At 45.2% G+C, this 18,666-nt stretch overlaps 1 protein-coding gene across 3 annotated transcripts in view; it reads right to left on the reverse strand.

Annotated features, from left to right (window-relative positions):
• Nucleotides 1–18,666, reverse strand: part of LOC138282926 (microtubule-actin cross-linking factor 1, isoforms 6/7-like) — a 533,430-nt gene that overhangs the window by 252,065 nt on the left and 262,699 nt on the right. For all 3 annotated transcript variants that reach the window (XM_069220983.1, XM_069220984.1, XM_069220985.1), the window contains exon 25: nucleotides 18,263–18,382. In XM_069220983.1, coding sequence (XP_069077084.1) covers nucleotides 18,263–18,382 — 120 coding nt within the window. The remainder of the gene's footprint in view (nucleotides 1–18,262; nucleotides 18,383–18,666) is intronic.

Below are 18,666 nucleotides of genomic sequence, written 5' to 3' on the forward strand. Positions count from 1 at the left end.
TAGGCATCCTGTAGCTCAATGGAACACATCCGAGCCCCCTGATGGAGTTGGGGGTAGAGCTGGTGTAGGGCAAGCATCCTGAGGCTTTCTTTGCATGTAAACTTGTTCAGAACCTCAAGTCCACAATGGGTCTGAATTCTCGGTTTGGGCCTTTTTTCCTTACTAGGAAATAGTGAAAGTAAACACCCCCGTCCCCTTTGGGAAAATTGGACCTCCTCTATGGCCTCCTTTTGTAGCAGACTGGTGGCTTCGTTTTGCAGGAGAACTCGCTGATGATATGATGTTTTTGTAGGTGGGACAGCAAGAGGAGGAGTCTTGAATAGAAGTGAGTAGCCATTTTGAAACATATTCAAGATCCACTTGTCGCTCGTGATGGAGCACCACTCGTCCAGGTGCCGGATTATACTTTCCCCCACTGGAGCGGGTAACAAAGAAGGGGGCAGCTAGGGCTCATTGTTTGACTGGTGTTTTAGAAGAGGATGCTGGTTGACGAGGAGCTCCTCTCCCTGGAGAAGGTCTGCAGGGATGATAATGCGATCGGGCCTGGTGTTGCTGGTGCATAAACCAGTGAGGGATTTAACCCCTCTACTGATAAGGTCACTTACCATAAGGCCTGTATCGTCTTCGGAATTCTTTCAGTTTCTCGAGGCCCGCAGCCTTGAGCATATCCAGGTCAGTCTTCATCTTGGCCATTTCGTCATCTGCATGTGAGCCAGTGAGTTGCCAGTGAACTGGAGGTTGAGAATCATGTGTTGTGCCTCAGGTTTCAGTACTGTGAGGCGAAGCAAGGATGACCTTGTGGAACAGATGCCGTGGGAGTACCCATGTGCCGCCAGGTCTTTTGCATCCATGACTGCACTTAATGTGGTTGGAGACTAAGCCATCCTGATGGAGAATTTCTAGGAAGTCCTGCCTGTCCTCCTTTGATAGCTTTTCTGTGAACCTGAAAAGTAAGTCCCAGAGTGACCTATTACACCTCTCTAGCAAGGCTGAGGTGCTGGCCACCTTCATAAAAGAGGCAGAAGTACCACGCACCTTTTTACCTATAGCATCCATCTGCATGCTGTCTTTAACCAAGGCACTGATGATGGGTCAGCGGCAGAGTGATTCTTTCAAGCTGCAGCTACAATGACTGAGCCTGGTAGTGGATCAGTCCTAACAAATAATGGGTCCCGGATCTGGTGCCTTATACCTTTTTCAGGATCTGTGATGGCGCATTTCGTAAAGAAGCCAGAGTCAGGAAAAGTTGCATCCCTGTTCTGGCGGGCCAGGACCAGAGGCAGAAGTGGTCTAGATGCTGCTCTGATGCAGAGTCTCAAATATGACTATGGACGGTGTGGTAGGTGCTGGTAAGTCAATGGTCAGTTTTGCTGCACCTCTCACTAACCCATCATTAAAAATAATTACATCATCCACAAGAGACACCCTTGCAGGTGGCGTGTCTGAAAGTGTTGGTGAGTAAATCTTCACAGAGGAACGTGACGTGATAGGCCAAGAGGGAGTTCTGCACCTACCATGGCACGATCTGAATCAATGGGAGCGTCTCAATCTGGAGGCAGCCCTGGTTCTTGGAAACTTTGACCCTGATGGATGCCTTTGCGGAGTCCTGGACCTTGATTTATGCGATCCTCGCCTCTGCAAGGTCTTGGATCTGCGTGGAGACTGCAAGGTAGCTGTACATCGCCTTGGAAGTGTGGATGGCAACTCTGAAGAGAATGCCAGATGAGGAGTTCACTGTGGCAATGGGGTACGAGTGACCCTAGATGGAGAGTGAATAATCTGAACCACGACTCTGAGGAGGATAACTGTACTTGCGCCCACTTTCCAGCCAACGTTGTGAAGGATTTACAGGTGGATCAGCAGAGGATCTAAGTGGTGCGAGAGACCCTGGCTCCACAGACTCCGTTGGCAAAATCTGCAGATCTGATGAATGGGAGCTGCTTCTTGACCTTGACAGCCTTTTAGATGGAGTATTCAACATTGATCTTAACTTTTCTGGTTGTCTCGGTGTCGATGGGTGTGACCTCGATGAACTCCTCGTGTCCTTATGCGTATCTCATCTTTGAAGGCTGTCTCGTAGAACATTGTACATCCTTTGACAGCTTATCTTTTGGCAGTGCTGAGTATTCAGACCTCTATGGCCAGTGATGTCTTGGCATCGACAGCTGTTGCAAATGTCTCAATGGCGACCTTGGTGATGTCACTGGGTGCTTCAACGTTGATGGCAGATACATTTTTGGCATTGACGGAGCTGCTGAGTGTCTTGGCGGGGATGTTGTCGATGATGGCTGCTTTGGGGTTATTCGTCAAGTGGGGGCTGAGAAAAAAGGGGTGGGAGGGGAGGCAAAAATGTTGTGTTTCCCATGCTAATTCCCATAGGACCTTTGAACATGACTACAGCCAGAACCACTGGACAAAATTACACCAAATTTGGCAGAAAGCTAGCTGTCTGTGCGCATATTGTGCTTTGGGGTGTCTGGTGTAAATCCGTTCAGTAGCTTTAGAGATATTAAAGGGAAAATACATGAGGTTGTGAACACTTTGCGACAATCGCAACGTTTTTGCGACTGCATGTTGCGAATAGGAATGCTGTGATTGGCTGGCCACAACCTAACTGGAAAGTTGCAGCTGCCATTTTAGGTAACGGGACACGTCCCCGGGGCTGATGATTGAAATGGAAAGTGAGATACGGGGTCAGGGTGGAGTTACCCTGATCCCAGTGATGTGATGTAGGGGTGTTGGAGGGTGAAATTATGACCTCCTAATTTTTGTCCACGAAACTCAATATTCGCGAATACGTCGTGACGTTCAGCATAGCCCCCTGTGTAACGTTGCAACGACTTCGCAAATACTGGAGACAACAAACATAACAACTGGACAAAGTCCCCGGGCTGATAATTGAAATAGAAAAGTGTGATAGGGTGGAGCTACCCTGACCCCAGGGGATGTGATATAGGGGTGTTGGAGGGTCAAATTATGGGGTTAAAAGGATTATTTCCACTGTGCTCAATATTCGCGATTAATCAAGATCACCAGTATTTTTGAATAAGCAAAAAAACATTTTTAAAAACACTCACAGACTCATTCATGCACTAATTTATTCACTCATAGATGCACTCAGAGACTCATGCGCCCACTCACACCCACTCAGACACTTATGCATCCACTCACAGATCCACTGACAGAGACAGGCTCTGTGGTCAAATCCCGCTGAGCACAGCCAAAGGCTGTGGGTGGGTTTGGTTGGTTATAAGGGCTTGGCTGCAGGCCCTGAAGCCAACCCCTGCTGTGCACAGATAAAGGCCGTGCGCAGCGGTGGTTGGATTAACGTATAGTAATTGTACGGCTAATTACTCCAAATATTATATAATTGATGACACCTTCTATGGCATCTTTGATATTATCACTGCAACATTTGCAATAAAATTATTAATGAGAAAACTGCATGGAGAGGGCGTGAATTATAGTTACCTTAGGGCGCGAGTTATAGTTACTTGAAATAACTAACTACAACTGCTGAACTTCAATGGTTTTGTATGAGTAAATTCACAATCTAACTATGGGCTACATGTACGAATACTAGGTTTTGCGACTTGCAAAACCTCTTGTACAGTAGTGTCAAAGACACTGTTTGTGATTGCCAATGAGGTCGCAAATGACCTACATCATAAATATTCATGAGGTAGGTCGCAATTTGCGACTCCATTGGGAATGGCTGCCCTCACAGGGATGGTGACCTGCTGGGCACACAGCAGACCACCATGTCTGTGACTGCTTTTAAATAAAGCAGTTTTTTTTTATTTTATATAAATGCAGCCCATTTTCCTAAAAAGAAAATAGGATGCATTTGAAAAACAAAAATGAAATGTTTTTGTTTAATTTTTTCCAGAGTAGGCAGTGGTCCCTCTCTGGAAAAACTATTTTCACTTTTTTGCTATTTTCGCTACCATTCACAAAGGGGAAGGGGTCCCGGGGGGACCCTTCCTGATAGCGAATGTGTTTTCACCAATTTGAAATCGGTGCTAACTGCGATTGTTTGTGACCGCATTCACGGTCACAAAACAATCCTACATCACAATGTGACTTGCAATTAGGAATGGAACACCCCTTCCTAATTGCGACTTGCAAACCTATCCTGCGATTCGGTAAATAGATTACCGAATTACAAAATAGGGTTTGTACAATCTTATATTCTTACATTTCTGAAAAAGAGAAGATGGTGGCCGTTCTCCGTATACTGCTGACCGTTCAGTCGCTTCACTGGCTGTTTCTCAGGATTTCTACATACCCACTGGACATCAAGAGGATGTGACTCAGATTTCTGATCAGATACCTACATATACAGTTCAATGTTCTTCCATTTTAGCTAATCGTTAGGGTATTGACAATAGTGATAGATGTGATAAAGAAATATCAACACCGCATAGCCACCCAAGATTATACCTATCTCAATGGATAACTGAGGAAGGCAAGGTCTTTTTGAGAACCTGTAAAGGACTTGGAAGGTATAACCAGACTTTTGCACGATTTGAGAGTCTCCATCAATCAGGAGAAATCCAATCTATCACTGAGTCTCTCCAATAATAGGAACAGTCCCAGAAACTTGCCAGATAACAGGTTCACCTCCAGTACTATACAGACATAGGCCCTCATTACAACCCTGGCGGACTGTGTTAACTTGGCGGTAGCACCGCCAACAGGCTGGCGGTAACTACCACCAAATTATGACATTGGCGGTTTGGCTCATGCCAAACCGCCAATGTACCACACCGTCCGCCACGGCGGTAACGACCGCCAGGCTGGAGACTGATGTCTCCAGCCCGGCGGCCGTCACTAGTCCGCCTGCGGGATAATGACCCCGCATACCGCCATGGTTTTCATAGCGACTATGCCGCCACGCAAACCATGGCGGTAGGCACTATCAGTGCCAGGGAATTCCTTCCCTGGCACTGATAGGGGTCTTCCCTTCCCCCCCTCCCCCTCCCCACAGTCCTCCCCCCAACAGCCACGGCCCCCCTACCACCCCCTAAAGCTGATAGGGCCCCCTCCCGCCCCCCCCAACTCCATGGGCCCCCCCATACATACCCCCACCCCCCCACTCACGCATGCACACACCACACACACGCGCACACACGTGCACACACACATACACAATACACCCCCGACACACACCACACCCCCGCATTCATACACGCACTCACACACACCCTCTATACACACACAGTCACCCCCCGATTCAGGCACAAAATACCCCCCCACCCCCTCCCCTGTCGGGCGATCACCTTACCTGTCTCGGGTTCCATGGGTCCTGCTCCGCCACCAGCACACTGTCACCACAACACTGCTACGCCGAATACTGTAATGAAATTCGGTGGGCGATGTTGTGATGACGTGGCGGTGACGGTGGAGCAATCTCCACTGCACTGCCGACCACCAGTATGGCTGCTGGCGGCTCTCTGCCCAAATTATGGCAGAGTCGCTAGCAGTCATAATATGGTGGTCGGAAGACAGGGGAGGGGGGTGGGGGGGGGGGGTGTTGATGGGACTTCTTAGAAGACCGCCAAAGTCATAATGAGGGCCACAGTGTCTCAGTTTTCAATTTCTCAAACAGGTAAAGCGGTACCGAGGTTGCTGGATCTCATGGCCTTTTTGGTCTTCTTGTCCTGCATGCTCCGCTTCATAAACCGCAATTTCAATGGCCAAGGAGTGGTAACAGTTCTACAGCAAATCAAAAGACTTTCTTTAGACCACCAACATTTCACTCTTCAGCTTGGTAGACATCACTGGGACTTAGGTTCACAGGAGAGGTAGTTCATTTTTAATTACCCTGAGCTTTGCTAGTGAAAGATTCCTTCCTTACCAAATGACTGACATCTTGCCCTTCACTACATCATGGTCATAAAAGGAAACCAGACTCCATAACAATCTTCTGCAACTGAGAATGATTCATTTAGCTCTGAACAAGTACAGGTTTTGATGGACAACACTTGTCCAAAACATTACCTAAATAATCAATGATGTGTAGGTTTCCTTTCTCTTTGATACAAAGCCAGCGAGCACTGGCACTAAGTCTAGACACAGGACCTCATCACCCTTCGGCTAATCTTGTGGAAGGGAATCAGATAGCAAAGCTTGTAAGTAATCTCATGTTTTCCAATCTGAAATAGGAATCATAGGCCAGACGTGCTTATTTGTAAAACGTGTGAAAGAAATTGGTGAGGGGACATTTTCAGAGGATTCAGTCTTTCTTTTTTCTGCCCAGAAAATAAAACATTTCACTTCATGTTACCAGTTTTTATGATTGAACGGGCTCTGGTTACAGTTAAAATTATTTTCCAATCTTCAGGCATTGGCAAACAACTAAACTCCGAGAAGCCACTCTTTTAGCTGAAGGGACTGAGTGTTGTGGTGAAGTACCCATTCCTTGCAACTTGAAAATAGTTGAGCATCTGGCCTGAATCGAATCAGAGTTTGCACTAACATGTCCCATAACTCCAAGAAAGAACCAATTTTGCTGTCCCCAAACTGGGGTTGCCTGGATTATCTTGTGCCGTTGTCTCTTGTTGTTGCACACCACTCTGGTTAGCAAAGACATTGGAGGGAAAGTGTACAGGATTGTTTGTGTCCGACTGATTGAGAACATGTCCCCGTCCAATCACAGACAGAACAAATACACAATGGTCTAGTGGCTCAAACGTTTGCCAAAGATCTGCAAACAGGTGTGTTTGCACATACTGTGCCTACCAAACACACATTGTGCCTGTGTCATGAGGTCCATATCGTTTGAACGGAGCCTCCTTTTTATGATGACAGTACTCTATCTTCTTGCATTTGTGCTATTTGATAGCTGCTTTGGTTTAAGGATATCAGTCAGACAGCACTTTCCTGATGAGAATCGTGGATTTATTCTCTGTTGCATCAAAATGTCGTCATACCCACAGGGCTATCCTGTCTGGAGTACTTAAAATACTGATATGTTCATGTTGAAGTTGGGACTCCCTGTGGATAACTCGTGTTATTCTGATGCATATATGTATATATGTAAAAATGTTCTTTTGCACTGAGCACTTTCTGCACCTTGTGCCGCCTGCACCAGTTATTCAACGTTGATGTCTTGGCACTGTGAAAATGATATATCATGTTTGCATTCTATTTTGGGCCTACTGGTAAATTTATTGATACACTATCACACCCCTAGCAGATCATGTACCAGTAGGATGGCAGATCTCCGGCAAAAGTTTGACCCACAGGACCATTGTGCATTTGTCCTATAGGCTGACCGGGGATCTGGTCTGGGTATTTGGGTCGGTCCTTCTCTTTGTTGCAAGCCCGTCTGATCACTGCCAAACCCATATGCTTGCAAACCTGTGACACTTCTTGTTTTGAGTTGTAGAATAAATGTCCCATTGTGGTGAGTCTCACCTTTAAAAAACTATTTAAACCTAATGTCCATGGTGCCTGATACTGTTGTTTGAATAAAATACTGTGACTGGGGGTTCTATGATAGGGGTGCCATATGCACCATTGAGTGCATCATCTGTGGGATGTATGAACATGTGTATGAATGAATGTGATATATGTGTACGGGTGACTGAGAGCCTGTGTTGCATGCACTTGTGACACAGGACACACCTTTCGCCATATGTGGAATTCTTACATGTACAATACAAACATACATCCATTATTTTTTTTTAAATGGAAGAAATCTAAACTGCAGAAAAATGTTCTGAAAAAATGTTCATAATGAGGAACATTGTCTGCGCTTTAGATTTCTTCCATCTAAAAAAAAAAGACTGTATTTTTCAGTATAAATATGGCAGCGTCTATAACCAGCCACTGGGAGCAAGAGGTCTACTGTGTGTAAATGTGACAGTTTGAAATGGGAAAACATTTAATTGAAAAGTTAAAGCCATATTTATATGCATTGTAAAAAAATCATCATTTTAATTTTCTCCCATGTCAGAGTGTCTTTACAAACAGTAAGCATTTTACTCCCAGTGGTCTGTAGACATGGTGCCATATTTATAACTGGAAAATACAGCCATTTGTTTAAATGTGATGAATTTAAAGTGAAGAAACATGCTTCATAAAACGTTAAGACTTAATATGCTTAATTTAAAGTAGAGAAAAACAAAGATGATGTTTCATAGAAACATTTTTGCTCACCTTAAATTTTTCCCATTTGAAAATGTTTGTATTTTTCAGTGATAATATGGAACTATGTCTGCATGCCACTGGGAGCATCATACCTTTTGTAAATATGACACTTTGTAAAGGGAGACATTTAAAATGAAAAGTTAACTTAATCACTAACTTACCTCTTCATTTGAATTTTTTCTCATTTAAAAGCATTCAGAAACATCATTTTGTTCACATGCTCTTATACTCAGTTGACAACAACTTTTATTTAAGAGTTAAATACCTTGTGTTTCAGTTCTGAACCTCTGAGACCCCCTGGGTTATATGTCCAAGAGGCGCACTGCTCCTTATCAGGCACTGATTTCTGCAGCTTGATAATAATGTAAAGTAAACATAGCCTCTCCTTAACTTTAAAAGGAAAATGCAACACTTATTTATTGCAGTTCTTAGTTAAAAATGAACTTAAGGATGGATCGACTGGTTTGAAACACTTGTTCCAGAGGGTGCTGCCACCTGACTGGCTGGAGTTTGGTTCTTTATCAATGATGTGGATAAGCTAATCAAAGTAATGTTTTGTAGCATTATGAGCTATGTGTACACTTTCTACTGCTTCAAAAGGTACTGTGGGACTCCCACTTCAACGACGGAGAATAATTTGTGCATGTGAATTTATGAAAGCTCCAATACTGGACAATCATATGTTTTCAGAAGGCTAACAAAACCTTGTATGGTAGACCTAGAGGCCATTCCACCTGGGGCAAGACAGCTACTGGTGCGTTACTTAGAAACATCCTGCTGCCCGGGATTTGCAAAGCTGCAACTTGGAGATCGATTCACACATCTACAAGACATTATTGTCTCAATTTGGAAGGTGATGCTCAAGTAGGACAAGCCTCTCTGAGGAATTTACCTAATTGCAATATCCTTTTTATATCTCCTTCCTCGCGGAATTTTTGGGAATGCGCCTGCTGATCTATATGCTTATGATTATCAATGAAGATAACCAGAGTGAGAAGGATTTGTTTCTTACCTGTAATCCTAGGCCTCCTCTCAAGAGAATCTCCTTTGAAATCAGAAGCAACCCTCTCTTCTAACCTAGGGAAGAGATAAAACTACAAATAATTGTATACTGCTAATTAGCTTGTCAAAAAGACCCAAGTAAACAGCCACCTGCAGGGCATGTTGGGACACTGGGGGTTAAGAAGCCCTTAATGGTGCAGTGTCCTATTCTCATTGTTTCCAATGCTGCAACCTATACAGCTACATTGCTATATATTATCCAAACTCTTACTTTAACAAAAAGTAAGAAGTGTTTGTGAAGGATTTTTTTTAAAAGGTCACCTTTCATTTTACTTAAGTGGCTTTAAAGGGTTTAAGCCCTTTTTCCTTCTAGGTTTGGGAGTAATGCATTAACATTGGCAGTATAGCCTGTTTTAAGGGCCTGAAAAATTTAACATTTGTGTCACATTTGTGTCCTGGCCTTTCCGACGTAAGGCGAAGTGAATGTGACTTTAAAAGAATTGCTCCGGGGTTCCCGCACATGGGAGGGACTATTCAGCGAATATGATTATCAATGGACATCCCCTGAGAGGGAACTAATGTTTACAGAACGAGAAAGCACTATAGGAACAAGACTGAATTGTGAAAGGAAATGTCTCTTTTTGTATGGTCACCCTCATGTTTTTCGACTGGTTTTCCGACTCAGAGTGCACGGAGGCCTGCTAACCAGACCACAGTGCCAGTGCCCTGACCCTAAAGTGTACGTCAAATTGGCTGTACCCAACTGGAAATGGCTAACTTACCTCTAAGTCCATAGTATCGGCTACCCTGGTAGCCAGTGCATGTAAGTTAGAAGGGATCCTAATATTGTGAACGAGATATCCGCCACATTTGTGACGAAGTATCCCTCTCGGCCAAGACCTAAATCAGGCCCTTAGTCGTCTAACTGGTGGGTGAAGGGTTACACGCAGACCCCTCATCTGTGCTAACTCTCCAAGGTATCAAACAAATTGTTACATTATGCCAGATTTGTTTCTCAAGTCAAAATTAATGTAACGTGTTGCAGTGTGCAGCTTTAGCAAAGCTGCCACTTTGGGACTGATTAGAGTTTGGCGAACGGGTTACTTCATCACAAACGAGATGGATATCCCCCGTCCACCATATTACAATTTCCATAGGATATTATAGAATCGCAATACAGCAGACGGGATATCCGTCACGTTTGTGATGGAGAAACCTCATTTGCCAAACCCTAAATAAGGCCCATTGTTCCCTTTAAAACTCCCGGGTACACATGGAGCCTGCTCCATGAGACAGCTCTCTGCCCTCCTGGAGAGACGTGCTAAAGACTCTCAGGAAGGAGAAAAATGAAGGATTGCTGGCTAGGGATGTGTCACCTCCATCCTGCAGAAAGCCACAAAAGGCAGGCTTTAAAGATAAGGCCATTTTTGAAGGGCAGGTGTGGGACACTGGGAGGGGGCTGCCCCATTGTTGAGGTAGACTGGCTGCCAAGGGGAGCAGAGAGGGAGAACCCAGTGGCCAAACTACTTTCCTCAGGGGGGTGGAGCCATAAGGTAGCCACACCTCAGAGGTGGGCTAGTGAGGTCTGAACACCAGACAAGGGGTCTCGCCATCTTGGGATTGGGCAGATGGTGTTTCCTGGGATAGCCAGATGCCACATTACACAGGAAGTGGTCACCAAGTGGGTGGGAATCCGATAGTCCATTGGCTACCAACGGCATCCTGCCCTGAGGGCACTTTCCAATCAGCAAGGGGGCACCCCTAGCACCCAGACATCAGATCTCAACCGACTTTGAAGTAGACCAAAGAAGGACTACCCTGCTGCACCGAGGGACCATCAAAGAGAGGCTGCACTGACGAGGACTGCACCTGCTGCACTTGGTGGCTAGTAAACAGAGGGACTGTGCCTGCAATGTTCTTCCCAGGGAGAAGCTGTCCCCAGAGTCCAGTTACACCAAGAGAACTCCAAAAGTCTGCTGACTGGCCTCCTGTTTGCATCACAGGGACACAACAACTGAAGAAGCCTGCTGGGGTAACTTGGTAGCCCAAAGACTTCAAGCCGCTATCACTGCTGCCGTGCAGCACCAAGTACCAATGCACTGAGTTGCACCCTAGTTCGTTGAGCCCGAGAGTGCTGTCAAAGAGTTGCTGGGACCTTCAGAAGGAAAGTTATCGACTCAGGAAGGATTGGGTTGTGACCATGACAACGGGCAACTGGTAGTCCATTGGTGACTAGATTTCAGACAGACTGGACAGGACATTGTAGGATGTCGACCCTGCAACCAGGACCCACCAAATCATCATCTTCGTGGACCGAGAAATCCTTGCAGGAAGAACCCCATTGAATGCATAACATCCTCAGCAACTTTACAGCATCTTTCTTCAGCATCTATCATCCCTTGCATCAGGACCACTGCATAGGAATCCATTGCAATCCAGATAAAGTGCCTGGAACTGCAGAAAGACGTCATCACCTGTGAAGGTAACTTCTTGAGGACCTTGCTGGTCCCCAGACTAGCTCCTTGCCAGAGTTCCCCCCCACCAACAGCGTGTATAACAGCAGGTCCTAAAGGGTGGGAAAGTATCCTTTCCATATGAGGGTGAATGACCAAGTGTCTCGGCTTTGAGTCAATCTCTTCCTGCAATCTATGGAGAATCGGTTCAACCATGCTGACGTTGGACTAGTTGGTCAATGCTGAAGTTTTTGGCTTTGAGGTTTTGGTCAGTGCTGAGGATCAACCTGGTGCAGGCGTCCAAGTAGCCGGTGCCGAAGTAGCCGATCTCAAAGGCTTCTTCGGTGCTAAGCCAGAGCTGGGTAGAGCATCTGAAGTGCTTTGTCAGTGCAGACAATGGCCTAAAGGCAGTGGTGGTCTGAAAGCCTGTGTCTGGTGCTCCAGTGTGGATGAGTGCCCTTTGTCAGAAGGTTGCTCAAACTGAGAGCTGTGTCGAGGGGGAGGAGGTGCCGCACTCACAGACTGCTGGGTTAGAGGAAGGTGTTCAATCTCCAGATTGCAGCCTGAGCTTTTTTGAGGGGAAAAAGCCTCTTCATCTGTAGCAGACGGTTGTGGATGATGTCCCCATCATTGTCTTCAGGACCAAAGAGGTCTGGGGGGTTGTTGCTGTTCCTACCTGACATCTCGAGTGGACGTGCCCGACTGTCTATTGATCCAGAGTACACATCTGAACCCGATGGCTGAAAGAAAACAATCTGACAATGAAGCTGATGACCATGGACCATGTGCATTACCAGCAAGATGAGGAATCCCACCACCTCGTTACTCCAAAGACTTCTTCAAGGAAAAACAACTTGCACACATCTGGGCCCAACACTAGATGGCAGAAGTATGCATAGCATGTGTATCTACAGCCACACATGCCTTGAACTATTAACTTTTCCGCAAACGATTATGGCTGTTAAGGTCAGATTGTTGGACAAAGCCCAATTTCAGATTCTTCAAAAGAGGTTTCAAACTAGCATTTCCTTGCCTATTTAAATAAAGCATGGTGGTGGTGCTGTCTGCATCTGAATGGTTGATGATGCTTAAAAGGGTGGGAGAAAGGCTGTGAAATCTATGTGGACTTTTCTGAGTTCCAAGTAGTTTATGTAGTATCCTTCTTTGATCATTGCATGTGAACTGTTAGATCTTGGAGATGAGTGTCCCATCCCTCAACGGAGGCATCTGTCACTAATTGAAATTAAGGTGTTTGCTGAAAGGGCGTCCGTACAAGCGATTTGTTTCTTCTGCACTACCAGTGATCGCTTTTGGGTAGAATTAAGTGGTCTTTCCAATTGTTTTCTCCAACACCACTGGCAGACAAAACATTGTTGGAGGCTGCTTCTTGGAGGGGGCATGAGAAGATGACCTCTCTAGTCTTCCCTTTTTCTTCTGTCCCTCTTCGGTTCTCATGTCTTCCATGATCATATCTCTCGTCTGACACCCTCTCTGCCTCTCAAGGTCCTTTTGGACATTTTTTTTTTCCGGTCTAGAAGAAATGGAAGGAATGGCGTCCAATCTTGGATCTCAGAGAACTGAATACTTACCTCAAAAAACAGTCATTCCGTATGATTACTTAAAACAATATCCTTCCCCATCCTGAAAATTATATGTCCACTCTTGATCTCCAGGGTGCATATTTCCACATTCCTATACATCCATCCCACAGGAATTATCTCAGATTCATGGTAGCCGGAGAGCATTTCCAATTCAAAGTCTACAGCGATGCACTATATCAACAAGCAGGGGGGACCAAATATCTGCTTTTATCGTGAGAATCTCAACTTATTTGTAACTGGTCCATCCTACAAGGAGTGCATCTTCAAGCAGAGCACATACCGGGCACTCAGAATGTCATAGTGGACTCTATCAGCAGGTTGACATTATCCAACCACGAATGGGAACTGGATCAGAGGGTGCATTTTCTCTCAATGGGGCAAGCCAAGCCTGGACCTTTTTGACACTCCTCAAAATGCCAATTCTTTGCAACTTGGGATCCCCATCCGGGCTCTTGGGGTAAAGCGTTTTCTATGGCATGGTCAGGAATTTATGCTTATGCTTTTCCTCCCATTCCCCTCAGACCGAGAGTTCTAGCGAAGATCAAGAATGAACGCTGCAAACTTCTTCTGATTGCCTCGGCATGGCTTCAGCAGCATTGGTATACAGAGTTACTTCTCATTTCAGAGAGCCACAGCATCTCTCTACCAGTAACGCTGTGCCTGTTAACAATGAGCGACGGTCAAATTCTCCACCCGCATCCAGCGTTGCTTCATTTGACAGCCTGGCGCCTGAACTCCATGAATTCACACACTTAAACATTTCCTCGGACTGTAGAGTCATTCTTGCCAGAGCTTCAGCGGACAGTACCAACATATCTTATTGCCTTAAATGGATAAGGTTTCGCCTATGGTGCAAACAAGCTCAGGTGCACCTGTTCTCTTCGTCACCAGAGCAGATATTACCTTATCTTCTCCACTTAGCTAGATCAGGTTTGGCGAATGCTTTGATTAGAGTCCACTTGGCTGCAATTTCCCATTATAGGCGGAAGGAGAACTCGCCATCTTTGTGGTCAACAAGGTTTATCTAACAGGTTCTTAAAGGACTTTTTTGTTCTTTCCCGCCAGTCAGACCACCACCGCCGTCTTGGCAGCTTAACTTAGTTTTGTCCCATTTAATGAAACATCCATTCAAGCCTATATACAAGGCGGACTTAAAATTCCTGTCATGGAAAGTCGCTCTTCTTCTTGCCCTGATCTCAGCTAGAAGGGTTAGCGAAATCCAAGCATTCACTATTCAAGACCCTTTCTTGCAGTTTAAAGAGGACAAGGTAGTCCGGCGAACAAATCCAAAGTTCATACCCAAAGTTCCCTCGGATTTTCATATTAATCAACCGGTAGTGTTAAAGTCATATTTCCCAATTCTTATACACTGGCGGAACAGGCTCTTCATTCCTTGGATGTCAAAAGGTGTCTCAAATTTTATCTGGACAGGACGAAAGACTTTAAAAACGTTTGTAGCATTCAGCGCTTCTAGGAAAGGCCAGTTGCTTTCCAAGCAGGGGATTGCAAAATGGATATCCTCTGCTATTGATTATTGCCATTAGGCAGCAGGAAAACATCTGCGCAGACCGACACATGCACCTTCTACAAGGGCAGTTGCACCATCCACGGTGCTCTTTGCTGGGGTGCCCATCCAGGACATTTTCAGAGCAGCCACCTGGACGTGCATGCGTACTTTTGCAAGGCACTATTGCTTGGAGGAAATGTCACAGGGTGATGTAGCAGTGGGACAAGCGGTGCTGCGACATTTGTTCCAGTAACGGTGAGCTGTTGTACTTTCCTTTTTTCCCCGCCAACCCAGTATGCTTTGTGCACACTGTATAATAATGTTTTCTTCACTTGACAATGCACAGTTTGTTGTTTACCACTGTGTAGTATTTTTTTGTTTGCATAACAATTGATCATTTAAAGCTTTCTTCTTCCATTGAGACTATTGCTTCTATCAGTTAATATGGTAATGTTTATCACTACTGCTTGCTATTCTAATTCAAGCATGTGAATCTATGAAAGTTCCAATACTGGAGTGAGAAAATTAGTTACTTACCTGTAACTGTAATTATCCAGTATTGGAATCTTTCATAGATTCACATGCGGCCCTCCCTCCTCCCCTGGGAATCTCACAGTTTCATGTTGCCTCCATCAGGTACTTCAGTAGTGCATACCGTGTAAATTGTCGTTGTTGTAGAGGTCATCAACGATGCCGTACACACTTTTCTCGACACTATCGTCGATGATGTCTTCGTAGTTTTGCCAGATGGTTTCTTGAATAAATGCCAAACTGTAGGAGGTGGTGGAGGAGGCGCAGAAGAAGCTGTTTTACGATGTTCTGACGAGGTAGAACACTCTTTTCTCTCTCAATGGGAGGATGCAGACCTCCTGTGAGGAGAACGAGAAGGGCTATGAGCTTTATAAGACCCTTGTTTAGTCTTTTTTAAAGCTTACTTAGGTTGATCCTCAGAACAATGAGCTTGAGGTGATCTGTCCTTTTTATCAGTTTTCCTTGAGGATGTATATGACTCCTCACTATCATAACCAGAAACAGGGTTAGTCCTGGATTTTAACTTCTGGAGCCAAATGAGCATCCTGCCCTCCCGGTCCTTAAGGGCTTTGTTAGAAAGTGTCCTGCATACATGCAGTCCTTGTGTGGATCCTCAAAATGAAGCCTCTTCTTACCACAGGTCTTACAGCCTGAACAGACTTTCCTTCTCCTTGTCAGACATAGTGATTGACTGAGAAAATAGATTTCCTCTAGATCAGAAAAGAAGTTTCAAAGCTTTCAACTGGTAGAAGCAATATTCTTAGGAAAAAGATACTAGAAAATACTTTTTGAATGGTGTGACTGAGTAAAGCTCAGTGGAGACTCTCTAGCACGACATGTGTAGAAAATCTGAGGGACTGGAGCTTCTCACAGGAGTGTTCTAGAGGGAAGGGCAGCCTGATTGGCTGAAAGTTTGATCTCTTTTCTCAAATTGACAAGGATAGATTACTAAAGTGGGAGTCCTTGGGCCTTCATACACTATAGTCATCATTACACTGCTATTATAATGTACCGGGGACTCCCATCTCAACAACAGGGAATGATTCAAGCATGTGAATCTATGAAAGTTCCAATACTGGAGTAACCTCTTGGACTTCTGAAGAGATAGATTTGTCTTTTTCATTCTATAATGAAAGACCATCAGACTGATGCATTCTTGAAACTGATATACAGATGTATAATTTTCTCCCAGAAAAAGAAACTGGGCCTCTAGACAGGCTCTAGCTGGACGCCACAAGGTCTGGCTCACTATGAAGATACATGGATTTTAACACCTTGTGTGAATTTTAAATAAACAATAAATATAAAAGACGTGCTCCATGATCCAACTAGCATGGCAGAATTACTCTAGTGTTACGGAATATCAATGAAGATCCTACAAGGCAGAAACATTCCTATGTAAGCACTGAAACACAATTCAGTTTGTTGTCTTCAGCATTAAACTAATATTGATCATAACAACAGTAACTCATAACTGAAGCCCACTCAAATTGTGGTTAAATTATATGCATATTTATGCAGAATTAAGGTTAGATTATAATAATGGATTAAGGTTGACTGTTTGAGAGCCTCTATACTTATATGCCAGCTAAGTCCTGTCTAGAGATAAATGGGCTCACTGTTTCACTTCACCTGCTAAAGCAAGGTAGGAGGGGAAACGTCCTTAACCACGCATCCTTAACAACGCGGACATTTCCCACTCCAGCGTAATCACGCTTGCCGGAACAACGCATGGCTTTTTCTGTGCCTTAACCACGCATGTGCTAAACTATGCATATGCTTGGTTAAGGCACACAAAGAGCCATGCGTTGTTTGGCAGAGGATGTAGTGAGGTAAGTGGGGCAGGGGTAGGGGATGGATTAAGGGGTTGGGGTGGGTGGGGGCTCAGGGGCTGGCTATTTTTTTCAAGAGGTGGTATGGTGGGTTTGAGGTTTTTTTTTTTTTAGGGCTTAGGGTGGTGGGTTGGGCAGTTTTTTTTTTTTAGGGGCGGGAGTGGGGGGACTTGGGTTATCTTTTTAACTGAGGGCTTAGGGTGGGGGCGGGTAGTTTATTTTTAAAGGGGTGGGGGAAGGTTTAAGGTCAGGAGGGAGGAAAGAAGAGCAGGAAGGATCGGGAAACGATGTGGTGAGACAAGTGGGGTTGGGGCAGGGTTGGTGGGTAGTTTTTAGCGGTGGGGTGGATTTAGGGCTTAGGGTAGGTAGGGGGTGTCAGGGAACTTTAGTTTTTAGGAGCAAGGGTGGGGGGTTGGGGTAGTCTTTTTTCAGGGCTTACGGCAGGTTGGGAGGGTCGGGATAATTTTGTTTTAGGGGCAGGGGTAGGGGGTCAGGATAGTTTTTTTTTTTTAGGGCTTTGGGTGGGTGGGGGGTCGGGTAGTTTACTTATTAGGGGGAAGGTTTTAGGGCTCAGGGTGGGTATGGGGTGTCGAGGTAGTTTAGTTTTTAGGGGTAGGAGGGTTAGGGTTTTTTTGTTGCGCTCGGGCGGGCGGGGTTGGGGTAGTTTACTTATTGGGGAAGGTTTTAGAGCTCATGATGGGTGGGGGATGGGTGGGTGGTGTCGGGTAGTTTAGGTTTCAGAGGCAGGGTGGGGGTCGGGATTTTATTTTTTTTATGACTCAAGGTGGGTGGGGTGTCAAGGTAGTTTTTTTTAGGGTTGTGTGTGGGTGGGGGTACTTTAGTTTTTAGGGGAAGGGTGGGCTAGTTTTTTTTTTTTTTAGGGCTCAGAGCGGGTGGAGAGGTTGGGGTAGTTTAGGTTTTAGGGGTGGCGTAGTTTGGGGCCTAAGGGCAGGTTGCATGAAAGAACCACGCATGCCGTTTTGCATGCCGTTTCCACACATGCCTTTAATAAGCATGCTTACAACGAATTTGCATGCGTGGAAACAACGCGGTCGTGGTTCTAACCACGTTGTTAAGGCAAGCGTTCTGGCTTGCGTGGTTCCATCATACAACCATGTAGGAGAATGGCCACCCCACTGATGCTCTCCCCTCACTAAGGTGAGTGTATGGCTGACTCACCTTATGGTCTGCCAGCTGGCGTTTGATGTCCTCCTGGTTAGTTCCAGTTTCAGTAGGTGCCTCCAAAGTCTGATCTATCTCTTCCATCCAGTCTAGAAGGATGCGGCGGGACTCGCTGAACTGAGGAGACACAGGGTACAACATCAGATGTGATCCATTGGGAAATTCAATATCTAGGACACACCTTTTGGCACCCAGAATCTAAACAAAAATCCACTTGAAGCTGCCCACTTCTTGAATAGCTCTGTACTGTCACGCCACTACAAATATACAACACTGGTAACTCGTGAACATTTGATTACTAATCACCAATTTTAGAACCAGAAAGAAATGCAATGAGCTTTTTCACAGAGTAAAAACCTACTTGAACATTTAAAGGATTTTCATCTTATCGACATACTTGT

This window comes from Pleurodeles waltl, chromosome 2_2 (assembly GCF_031143425.1).
Source record: "Pleurodeles waltl isolate 20211129_DDA chromosome 2_2, aPleWal1.hap1.20221129, whole genome shotgun sequence".
Classification (NCBI taxonomy): domain Eukaryota; kingdom Metazoa; phylum Chordata; class Amphibia; order Caudata; family Salamandridae; genus Pleurodeles; species Pleurodeles waltl.